The 13,217-nt window shown below is 37.8% G+C and overlaps 1 protein-coding gene across 12 annotated transcripts in view; it reads left to right on the top strand.

Annotated features, from left to right (window-relative positions):
• LOC132943917 (optomotor-blind protein-like) overlaps nt 1-10,744 on the top strand; it is a 52,405-nt gene extending 41,661 nt beyond the window's left edge. For 10 of the 12 annotated variants that reach the window (XM_061013067.1, XM_061013075.1, XM_061013068.1 and 7 more), the window contains 5 exons: nt 1,867-2,013; nt 2,161-2,237; nt 7,085-7,287; nt 7,373-7,597; nt 8,938-10,744. In XM_061013067.1, coding sequence (XP_060869050.1) covers nt 1,867-2,013; nt 2,161-2,237; nt 7,085-7,287; nt 7,373-7,597; nt 8,938-9,725 — 1,440 coding nt within the window. In that variant the 3' untranslated portion in view covers nt 9,726-10,744. The remainder of the gene's footprint in view (nt 1-1,866; nt 2,014-2,160; nt 2,238-7,084; nt 7,288-7,372; nt 7,598-8,937) is intronic. The other 2 variants (XM_061013069.1, XM_061013077.1) reach the window with 1 other exon arrangement.
• Nucleotides 10,745-13,217: the final 2,473 nt, after the last annotated feature.

Below are 13,217 nucleotides of genomic sequence, written 5' to 3'. Positions count from 1 at the left end.
AATCGCGTGTGTATATTATGCATTTATTTGCTCGGGTTTGCGCGAAAGCTCTCGCTGTCCCGGTTTAGACGAACGCTGCGCGGGAGGAGGAGTTAACGGATATCATGTGTCTCCGGTCAAACGGAACGCACATACAAGGATAATTGGACACGACCGGCGTCTAGTCCTTTTTACACACACACACACATACACACGCGTAAAAATACTGTGGTCAGGCAGTGGGACGCGGAGAGGAGAGGGAGCGAGAGAGCGAGTGGACCGTCACGACCAGTTCCCTTCTTCGTTCCACGACCGCGCGTATATGTCGTTCGATTTGTTCAATTCCACCGTACAGTCCTTTTCCCGAGACTTGTCCTCCCCGTCTGCCTTCGCACACACATATCTTCTCGCACACGCACACACACGCGACTCGCGCGTTTACACGTATATATCTTATATATTATATCGTCAGATCTCCTCCTCCTCCTCCTCCTCTCACCACCGGTCCGGCGACCGCCAGCACGACCCGTATATATGCGCGCACACACACATCGTCGGAGCCGGCGTCTTTTGTGGCGCCGCCGTCGTCGCCACCAACGTCCGACGGTGGTGGTGCGCGTTCGTATAATATTAATACTACACGCTCGTACCTATATTATATTATAAAAGCGGAATGGCGCGAAAAACGACACACGTGTGACCCTGAATTAGAGAATAATAATAAAAAATTGTCTTTTTCGATTCTACCGTATTCGGCGGAGGTTATGATATACGAAATCGGTACATACGGCTGCACGTTTGTATAGTATACGTTATAATATTATTTCTGTCCGGCGTGGGAGATCACTCACTCGTACACGCCGCAGCTGTGATCGATCGCAATCGGAAAACGATTATCGATTTCCGACCGATTCTTATATCATATTATTATTATACGGTCCTATAAATACATTATACATAATATTAGCATTGCTTTCGTGTTTAACGCCGTATAATATTATTATAGTATTATTATGTGCTGCGCGTGTGCGACGTCGTATAATATGTATGTTATATTATATTATTGCGATCGTCGGCTGGTCGACAAAACTATATAATACACTGGAAACCCGTAATTAGGTTTATCAAATAATACGATACGAACGGGTAATTATTTTTATTCGCTAAACTTTTAATATACGTAAACGGGTGTTTTTAAATACCCTATTATTAGTCCGTTTTCGATTGTATTTAATTGTTTCGTATAATTGTCACGAATATAATATTGTATTATATTATTACTAAATGGCACTATTTGAATAAATGTTCAAAAAAAAAAAAAAAACGACAACGGTTATTAATTATTTAAAAATCGTATTTCGAAAATTAATTATACATTGATAGTAACAGTAATAATTAGTACCGTGCACGGGGGAAGTTTTCGTGTTTTTTTTTTTGTTTTTCCTACGGTATTTAATTAGTGCTTGCTAGTTACTGTATATACACGGACCACAATTAATACAATCGAGTCGTGTCGTTTCGGCAACTGTGTACAATGTATATTATACTTTGGTGAAACCGAACTGTAGTAGTGACCTATATATAATAATATATATTATGCGTTGTACGTATTGTCGTAACAACCATTTTTCGGGGTGAAAAAAAAAATTCGCCGGATGTGTCGTTCCGCGTTTTGTTAATGTGTCGTGTTCGTATATTATGTGAGGGTTTTTAATAATTCATACAGCCTTTTATCTCCGGCCAATCGGCACCTGTGTCCCGACACATCAGGTGCCTCGCGCGTATATATCAAACGGCCCCTTTCGCGTCCACCTCGTGTCGCGCGTTCAAATATAATAAATTATCTATATAATTGTATCTTTTCTTTCTGTCTGTCTCTCTCTTTAGACCATATTGAACTCGATGCACAAATACCAGCCCCGTTTCCATCTAGTCAGAGCCAACGACATTATCAAGTTGCCGTACTCAACTTTCCGTACGTACGTGTTCAAGGAAACCGAGTTCATCGCCGTTACGGCGTATCAAAACGAAAAGGTAATTATATAATAATTATTAATCTCTGCGTATGATACTGCGCTTGGATGATTGATTGACGTTTGATCAATTAAATCGCCGTACAATGATGCACGTCAACTGCAGTTATAACGTATACTCACACGTGCCTACATTTTCTACTTACAGATAACTCAGTTAAAAATCGACAACAATCCGTTCGCCAAAGGGTTCCGAGATACCGGTGCTGGTAAACGAGAAAAAAAGTGAGTACAAATAACATTATTGTTTATTTACGCACATTTAAGCATTCTGATCTATGCACACGGTCTAATATACATAATATACCCTATCTCGATACATATATAATAATATTACGGAATACGGATGTTATAATAACGAATATTGTACTTCATAAAAATCGTCGTAGACGACAATATAGGTGTACGTATTTTTATTATCATTAGTGCGGTTTGAAAACCAAAACCGTTTCCCCTTTGTTCGCCGTCGAAATTACCTTCAATTGATATTACAATATGACGAGCGCACACGTTCACTATAATATTATTATGCACATACATACACAAATCGTGAAAACGATCGTCCGATAAGAACACAAAAAACCACGTGTACAGAACGATACGATTTACATTTTTATTTTTTTCTATCGTCATTATTATTACTATTATTTTTTCACCGGTCGGAAGTACGATTATTGTTATAATATACCAAAATACAAACACACACATATATTATACAATATTTTACGCGATACCATTTCGTTCTGTCACGTCGCGTGTGAGCAATATAACGAACCCGCCGTGTAATAGCTTTTTTTTAAAGTGTGACGCGCGCGATCGAGATGATTTATTAGTAGGTAGGTACCTATGTTGTATAAATAATTTTTGGACACTGAACACATATTATTATCAGTGGATTTCAATGCGGTCACCGTCGCGTGATTGTTGCCGCTCGCCCGCGTATAACGCAACTCGTCGCTTTTATATTATTATAATATTATGTTACACTACAATATAATATAATATATTATTATAATAATATAATACTATAATGTAGTTAATTCTACACACGTATACAAATCTAAAAACAAACGAAAACCACTAAAGGTTACAAACACACACAATAATAATAATAATAATAATAATATTATTACAGTACTGCGAAGGCTGCAAAAGCGATATTATAATTTATAATATTATTATCGCCGTATATTAGTCGTTTATCGATTTTTCGCCGACAATTGTCCACCCCTTTTATTCAGTAGTTAGTTTAGTATTAGTCGGTCGGTTCGGTTTGCCTTTTTTCATATACATATATATGTATACAATACGACTTAATGATATGCGAGGCGTTGTCGTCACGGGATAAAGGTCAAAGTGAGTGAGACGGTTTCGGGTGCGCGCTGCACGAATTACTATACGGGCGGTGCGTTTGCATTTTTTTTATTATTATTATTATTATTATTACTACTATGTATAGTTTAGCCTTTATGTTAGTTAGGTATAGAGAGGCGAGAGGGCGAACGGATAGTTCAGAGTGACGAAGGGGAGGGTTGAAAGGAAAGGACGAAAAGAAACGTGTATATATATATATATATTCACTTACACGCGGGCGCGTGCACTAAAAAAAGAGAGGAGATCCCACTAATGACACCGCAAAGGTCGCGAGCGTATATAGAGTCGTCGTGAAATGCCTTTTAATTTAAAAAGTCGACGCCCACCAGATATATCTAATAATAATGCGACGGATATTATCGTGGGGGAGGGGGGTGGCGAGGGGTGCTGTTCGCGGCCCATTTAATTCCGTGCAAAATGCTATGTACGAATATATACTGCCGCCGCGTTTGAAAACCCCCAGTCGGTATAAGATAGGTAGGTGAGCGGTGTTGGGGATGGGCGGAATGGGCTTTGGTAAAAAAAAAAAAAATATAACCGCATAACTCGAAACATTTTAAACGTTCCCCGGGGATATTACTTCAGTGGCCCGCGTATAATTTCGCCGTGACCCTCCGCGAGCATTTTAATTGTATACTCGGCCGCCGTGCCGTGACCCGCACACGAGTTCTATCGTTTACACCAAAGACCCGGGTTGACGTATAAACGACTACGTAAAAAATGTAAATAACATTTTGTGAACTTTTCACCGCAAACGTTCTCATTTTTCGCAAGTTTTTAATTACGCGTTTCAAAAAATGTAAATTATAAACTCTATAATGCTAAAATCTCGATTCGTTTGTCAGTTGCGTCGTCGCCTATATATATATATATATATAGGTAGTATAAATATATTTCGTTAGCGCGGTTTACCGTTGTTTACCATCGGTTTTCGGATTCATGAACAATATACAACATTTCAAGTGTCAGTAAGACAATATAATAGGTATTTAAGCATCGCTTACCGTAGCCCCAAAAAAGACAAAAATTATTCAGAACAGCGAATGTTTGGAAGTAAACCGTCAAAAGTTCGGTGTTCAAGTTGGGCTGGCAATACTATAGTCTGTGGCGGATGATTTTTAAAACACATGTAGCCATTCCTAGTCCTCATATTTACCCCCACCTCCCCTGAATGTATTTTCGTGACGCAAATGGCTTCACCCCCGCGTCGTTAGCCCCGATCGACTATATATATATATATATATATGTAATCGTTGAACAATAATACATATAATAATATACGCGGACACACCACCCCAGCTTGGAAGGCTTTCCGGGTCGGGTCAAGCCTGGTTTCGCGTGCGGTACCTATGGGTATAACATCATACCGTCTAATTCGTTCGACGCCCGAGACATGACGTGCACGCGCACACCCAACTCCGTAACTGTTTAATATATAATATCGTGTCGTCGTCGTCGTTGTTATACACACCTCGACCGGTACATATTATATTATTATTATTAAAAGAAGCGTCCGTGTGTGTGTGTGTATAATATAGGCACCTAAACGGCGCATAGCAACAACGACTCGGCAGCAGGTATAACATGGTATACACGACAGAGACGGTACTAGCGTGTGCACGTAAAAAATATAATACATGTTACATGTACGTAGCATGGAGTAGTATATAGTGTAATAGGTTAGGTGCCGAGGAGGCGTCCGACGGAAATATTGTAATAATAAATTACCGCCGCCGGCAGAGCCACTCGGTTTGTTTGTTTTTTATTCGGGCGGCTGCCGTTGCCGTCGCTGATATCCATTGATAAAAAAAAAAATATTAATCTTTTCGTTTTCTACCTTCATTTTCGTCGTTTTGTCCGCATCTGTTAAACGCTTCGCGCTCGATTAGTGTAATAATAATATAGAATTATTATTATGTATCATAGTGTATCGAATTGATACACAATATTTTCACTGAAGCAAGTTTAAATAGGCAACCGAGAATTTGCATTTCTTAAATCGTTTGTATTATACTCATACATTGTAGACAGAGACGTTCGATCGACCGCCCATCACCACCGTTGTCGGCGGGAAAACTCGATAACAATTAGTTTTATTATATCATAGACATATTATTACGTCATCATTATATGTACTTCCTGGTTCCGAATTCCACCGAAACACTATAATAATAATTATAATGATTTAGTGTGCAATTGTGTGCGCTTTGTGGTGGTGTATAATAATATAAAATATTGTTCACACTCGCCGGAACCTGCGTGAATGTTATTATATTTTGTCTGCAGACACCTAAAATAATCGACACGGCCTTGTGTTCACGGTATATTATTTTCAAGCCCGTTCATAATTATAATTATAAAATAAATCGAAACGTATTGGATGGACTTTGAAAAATATTACATTTGTTTAATCACGACACAAAATAATAACAAAAAACTTAACACGCGCTGCACATAGTTTCCTCATCGTGTAATTTACACTGCTGGTCGGGCGTTCGCTGATGTTGGTCCACACAATCCAATACCTCAGGAAAGATCAGAATAATAATCGAGCTTCACGACTTTTGTCATTGTAATATCATCATCCTCGGGAGGGTAGGAGAAGAGAGGAGCAACTCGTGTACTGTGTACACCGGTTTTCTCGACACACATTGTGCACTGCACCATTGTAACTTGTAAGAACAACGATATTATTAATTATTATAATATGTATAGTTTGACCAATCAACTCGTTTTCTTCTCGTATCTTATAATATTATATTATAATATTATGTATGTCATATAATTTCTATAATTCAAGTTATTCTTTTTGTTTTACTCCGCATTCGGGTCGTTGATTAGACGAACGACGGACGATTTTACAAATAATAATTGTAATCGTCCGTAATATACCATAATATACTAATAATATCGTGTATACCTATAAGCTGGCGCCAGGTAAGGCGGCGGAGCGCCATATACGGATCCATGAAACGATTATTATTTTTGTAGCGCCCGACCGTAATCAAATGTCAATCCGAATCCATTAGCGAACCTACATAGGTAGTGTTTTATATCTCCAACAAAAATGGTAAAGAAATCATGGCTTCGTCGTGTTATCGCCGAGACTGGCTGGATTCGTTTTTTTGATTTCCTTTTCGCACGTTTTTTTCTTACTGTGAAAAAAAAAACTATAATAATAATACTATATGATTATATACACGAGAATTCGGTAAACGAGATAATGTAATTTGTCGTTACTCGTTTTGGGCTTAACGCGACAGACCTCCTGCAAGAGGTAGCGGGTGACGTGAGATAGTTAAAGAAGTACGTTGCTCCGTAGTGTATAATGACTCATTATTAATGAGTGTCGGTCGTGGTTAGGAGGTACCTATCTGATACTTTATATACCTATACTGGCTATACTATTATGGGGCAGATAAATGCTTTTTTTTCCATCGCGAATAGTGCCATTACTGAAAACAACTACCTACTACTAGTATTACGCTACTTCCAACCACTGATAAAAAAATACATAACTCCGTCAATAAACATGTCGATTGATCATTCGCGTGAAAAGAGAGCAAAAAAATATTCAACCACGCGGTTCTTTGATCGTATATTATTATATATGTATGAGTAGACACGATAAAGTTTAACAGTCATTTCGTATATAGAGATCGTTTCAAGCTTATTTTTGTTTTTCTGTCAATCTACAGATGTGTACAACGTAATGGTGTTTTCAGGCAAGCAATGTTAACGGCTCAACGACACGGTGGCCAAACGGTCCAAAGCCAGGACGAAAAGCCCTCGGGTTCAGATCATGAGGACGACAAACCACTGGACGTAGTCGGTGGAGGAGACCCTGACTCACCAATTTCTGCCCACCACCACCACCATCACCACCAACCCCACCAACCTGGTAAGTCCAGATCACAAACACCTTTCAATCCGAAGAGTTCGATTTCGATTTTACTAAAATGAGTGCGTTTTTTTAATCAATATAGGTTCATGGTTTTCGGGATTGGCTGATGGTAGTTTGCTCCTGGAGGACGCTATGAGGAGACGCCTGGCCGGTCACCCGGCCCTTCACCACGCAGCATTCCTGCAACACCATCACCACCAACAAGCTCACCAGCAGGAAATTGACAGTGAACAAGAAAGCAGTTGTTCCGAATCAGGCCGGGAAAGAATGAACTCACCGTCCGACAAGGAGTCAGCTGGTCCTTCTGGTAAGAAATACAATTATTTTACTAGACTATTCGGTTTGCATTCAAAAACCGCACACTTATGATTTTGACAAAATTACGGTCGATGGACAAAATTGCACAATTTATCGGTTCATTTCATAGCTAATAAATACCGCACACTATTTTTTAATCTACATATTATGCACGTAAAAACCTTTTACCAAAATTATCGAAGAAATTAGTTTTAAATTGTGATATTATTAACACTCTAAATTAATTATGTTTACTTATTGTCACAAGGAAGATGACATGGATATTGTAACTAGTGAAAAATTATTAAACTAAGGTGTAATGAGTATAGCTGAGTACTTAGCTGATGGTGATTTAATTTAATTTTTGTTTTCAAATAAATAATACATTTAAAATATACATAATATATAGGTACCTTCACATTTAAGAAGGTGTATCATTCATTAAAAAGTGTGTAGTTTTTGGATACTGCAACCTTAAAAAAGTATATGTGGTTTTGTCCTGTATTTTATCTAAAGAGTGCATTTTTTTAATTCAAACTTTATACGCTAGATGTATACATACGTGATAACTGATAAGTATAATATATATATCAAGTATGTATATGTTTACAATATGTCCAGTAAAGATGGATTAGAATTATTAGAGAAGAACTTCAACCGTAAACAAACGGTTTCATGAGAATAATAACATCCTACTGTTTTCCAAAACGTATATACAGGATAAAATATTTAAGAGGGTGCCCGTATAAGAACGGTCCAGTGCACGATTTTAGCTTAACCCTCTTTATCCGTTTTCCCACAAAGTCCTTATCAAATTAGTTTTGGAAATAAAGAATTTAATAGAAATAAAACATGACTAAGATAAATATTTATCTAAAACATCTAAGACCTAAGTATTGTACTAAAGACACAAAGACTTTATCCAGGGAACGCAATATAATGTTAAAAACGAAACTATTGTGTTGGGCTATAGTTCTTGTTGAAAAATACATATTTTTTGTCAACCCTATGAGTCCACGAGTAACATTTGTTATAAATAACATATTTTAAGCAAACACGAACTGGTCATTAATTTAAGATTTAAATCTTTCAAAATATGGGAAATTTTAAATTACACATAATATTTACGTGATTTTGGGAAACGATGATCAACAAATGTTGTCAATATATTATTACCAACCACTTAAAATTATCTTATATGGATAACCGCTTAAATATGCACTAATGGTCGAATAAAAATTTCCAATTTCTCCCGACACAGATCGTATTAGCCATTGTTAGTGGCAATGTTTCACATAATATTATACAATTGCCCACAATACTCATGTCATTCGTTTTGTGTTCTCGCAGGACCCGGACACAGCCCTATCGACTACCCATTACCGAACGTTTCATTCGGACCACCTATCCCAACGTCGCCGCACCTATTGCCGTACTTGTATCCAGGCATGTACCCTGGTGGCCCTGCAGGCCTGGGAGGTCCGCTTTGCCCGTCGGCGCTCAGTCCCACCACCAATTTGCTGTTCAACGCTCAGCTGGCGCTGGCCGCTCACCACCCGGGCTCGCTGTTCACGCAGGCGTACCTGCAGGGCGCCGCGGCCGGCGGCGGCGGTGGTGCCGGTGGCGGCGGCAACCACCCGTTCAAGATGACCACCAGTGGACTGGCCGCGGCCGCTGGCCTGGGCCGGTTTCACCCGTACCACCTCGGCCTTCATCACCCGCTCCACCCGTCATCCGTCGGCTCGGCGTTCGAAACGGTGACGCCGGGCCGGTGCTCTTCGGCCGGCAGTACGCCGCCGCCCGCGCCGCTCGACCTACAGTCGCCGACCAACGGCGGCGGTCGGCAGACATCACCCCCGCAGCTACCGCTGCCACCACCACCGCAGTCGTCGCAGCCGCAGCCGTCACCGTCAACGGCGGCACAGCTGCAACCGCCGCCGCGACAGTCGTCAGTGTCACCGTCGCAACGACAGCACCATCATCACCAACAACACCACCACCACCGGACGACCGCCAATCAGCCGTCGCCGACCAGCAGCGAGTTGAAGTCCATCGAGAAAATGGTCAACGGACTGGACTCGGCGTCGGCAGCAGCGTCGGCCGCCGACGAACAACAAGTAGTGGCGATAGTCAAGTAAACCACGCATAACCCTTACCACCCACCCACCCCAACCAATCATCCCCACCACCCCTTAAACACCTACACACACACACTCATCACACATACGTATTACACTCACATACACGCGTTTCTACTATGTTGTATATAATATAATATATATATAAACCTATACGTATATAATAATATATATTTGACTTCGTTATTGTAGAAAATTATTTACATTTATACATTATATATAAATAAGGCATTTTTAGTATATTAAACTATAAATAGATAATAATGATATACATAATATATTTATTGATTAGGGAATGTATAAAATAATAATATAATATATATTATAGAGGAACTATAATACGAAAACGTGCAATAGTATAATAATATTATTTAACTTATAAATATTTAATTATTTAAACGAGTAAATAGCGTTTTTTTTTCATTAGTTATAGCGGAGAAATTGTAGATTGTATTGGTTTTCCCAAATAGTAATAAATAATAATATCCATCTATTATTATAATATAATATAAATACATATTATTATAAATTATATATTGTACCCGACCCTGGCATTCAAGACGAAAAAATATGTTCCTAAAAGTAAAATATTTGAAAAGAAAATATATTAATTGTATCGTCTTAAAAAAAAATTTGATAAATAAAAAATTCCAGTACAAACATTTTATATTTCGCCAAAAACAAAACGTGTTTTAATGCAAAACTGTTCCTACGCGGTTTCTTTTTTCAAAACTGGTGCTAATAACGGACTTTTTATGAGAAAAAAAATCTGCTCACGTTTTGAAAAAAAATTTTGAAAAAATTTACATGACATGTACATATCCTTTTTGTTAGTGACTATTATTATTACAGACTTCTTATTGTAAATTTTTAAACCGCAAAATTGGCGAAGTCGGTTACGACCGATGTATTTTTTTTTTAATGTAATATAATTATATTTGTTGTGTGCTACTTAATATTTTTCTTGTGTAAAAAGATAAGGTAAAATTAAACATAAATACAGAAACATGATAATAATATGAGCGTTTGAAATTTTTTTCTTATTTATCTTTGCTCCATTTATGTAACGAAAATCCTACGAATAATCCTTGAAAATCGTTAAAAATTATGCTACTGTAGCAAAACCAGTAAATAATGTCGAGATGTGTCAAGAATTTATAGATGTCTACCAAAAAAAAATGAATACTCACTGCTGCAATTTGTGTCAATCTAATTGTGTGAAGAAAGTATAATGTACCAACTTTTGTGTTTTTATCAACAGAAATAAGTAAGTACCTAATCTGATTTTTCAACCATATACATATTATAATACAATTGATCGCAATTTTACCTTTTTGATATACTTATACGATCGTGCTATTTTTCGGCGGGTCATTGAAACGAATAATTAGGGATGACCTTATGTGCGTATGAGTTACGGCTGGCTGTCCTTGAATAACAGTGCAACGTTGCCATACCTATTAAATATAATTACGTGCATACCTATAAATTAAATTTGCTTAATCGGACAACCACTTTTTATGAGCTACGGTTATTGTACTGCGTATACAGAATCAAAAAATTAGTAAAATTACTTTTACCATCACATTTTATACTATAGCAATAGTGTCTGGTATCGAATTTACGATTATCAGACATAATATACTTTTTATCTAATAAAATAATCGTTCGTGGGTACATGACGTTATTTTCTCTATTATTGTTTCGCAAGATATCTACCACGTGCGTTTTGCATAGAGTGTGCCTATATCAAACCCGCGCTGCAGGTGCCTAAAATTACATTCACCGACTATTATAGTATATATTTATTGTAGGTATATCCTCATAATTATTATATTCACAAACAGGCACCGCGGCAGGTGATTGACGGACAACGACGATGTGTATTGTATACTCACATTTATTCATAATAGGTGTAATAATATGAATGGCCCTACAATCGTACTCAAATGGTATATTATATGGGTATGACATTGCCGGACGTCTGAGGCCTACGCAAAAGTCTCTTCCGAGCCCCCTAAAATCAAATTAAATCAAAAATAATATATATATTTTTTTAGTAATATTAAAATATTCGTTATTTTTCTTGAAAGTGTTTTGAGAGCGGCAACTCACCGTCACTATTTTAAAACAAATTTAGAAAAATCAGAAATCTTGCTTCTGCTGCATAGTCGGTTATTTGAATTCAATAAATCGTTGTATACGAAAAAAACCCACTGATAGTGGAGGAGCTGGCAGACAGTTTGAACTTAAAAACGCATATCAAGTAAAATTGTGCACATGGACATTGGACATGCAGATTTTCGATTTTTTTAAATTGTCTCTAATTTAACAACTTTTGAGTGATATTGTTTCACATTTTCAAACCTAACAAGTTATTTACAATGAACATTTAATGAAGTTTTAAATGCAAAATAATTTTGTGAATTTTCGGTATTTCATTCTTATATTATGTATACCTAATGCAATTTTAATTATATGCGGTAGCTCGAGCCAAGTGATAAAAAATGTTTTATTGTATTATAACTGCCTATAGTTAGCCCCTCCCCAACCGACATCAGTACCCGATTTTCACTCACCACGGGCTGGCGGTAAGTATATTATATCGGTAAAATACACGAATAACGTGTATAGATGTTTTTGATTTGGAGAAAAACTCCACATCATTGATGCGCGAAAATTCTTTAGCGGAATTAAAATATTACGCAATCGGCGCGAGTGGAAGAAGTACATTTATATATTTATAACAAAAATAATCGCAGACCGCCGTTGCATCACTGCAGTTTCGTGCAATATACCTGTTGAATACGAAATGTCTGCTCGTCTCGTTACACACGCAAGACGTATATTATATATACTGTAAATAATATATTTCATATTATTATATTATATGCATTGTGTCTCGGTGAAATTGTCGGAGAAATCGTTGAACTGCGGCGGATGTGCGCTGGTATGATAATAATATGATATATATATATATAGGTACAGGCACTGAAATATATATCTCGTTTGGAGGGTATGCTGCAATTGTATTATTATTATAAGCCGATCGTATTCGCGCGCGAGGTACACATATTGTATATATATATATATATATATGTTATGCTGAAGGAGCTGCAGCGGCAACCTACCTGTATAAATGGAAATCGTTTACTTTTTTTTTCTTCTTTTTTTATCGTTATTATATTATTGGTTATATAGGAGGAGGATGTGTATTGTTCGTTTTGTTTTGTTTTTTTCTGTACGGTTTCGTTCGACGCCGCGGCACTCCGCAATGGTCGTCGATCGCGATCGACCAATGATCGTATCGTCTCGGCTGCAGCGCGGAGTCATATATAGCTGTCGTCCCGCGGCGGCAGCGTACCATGTATAGAGCTACCGGTTACCTATATAGAATGATCATTGAATATCGGGTTATTACCACGGAAAATTTCGCCGGACGCGATTCACCAATGTATGTACCTGCACACACATACCTACGCGTTCGAAAGC

The sequence above is a fragment of the Metopolophium dirhodum genome, chromosome 4 (assembly GCF_019925205.1).
Source record: "Metopolophium dirhodum isolate CAU chromosome 4, ASM1992520v1, whole genome shotgun sequence".
Taxonomy (NCBI): domain Eukaryota; kingdom Metazoa; phylum Arthropoda; class Insecta; order Hemiptera; family Aphididae; genus Metopolophium; species Metopolophium dirhodum.
This window is presented reverse-complemented; position numbering and strand designations above follow the sequence as displayed.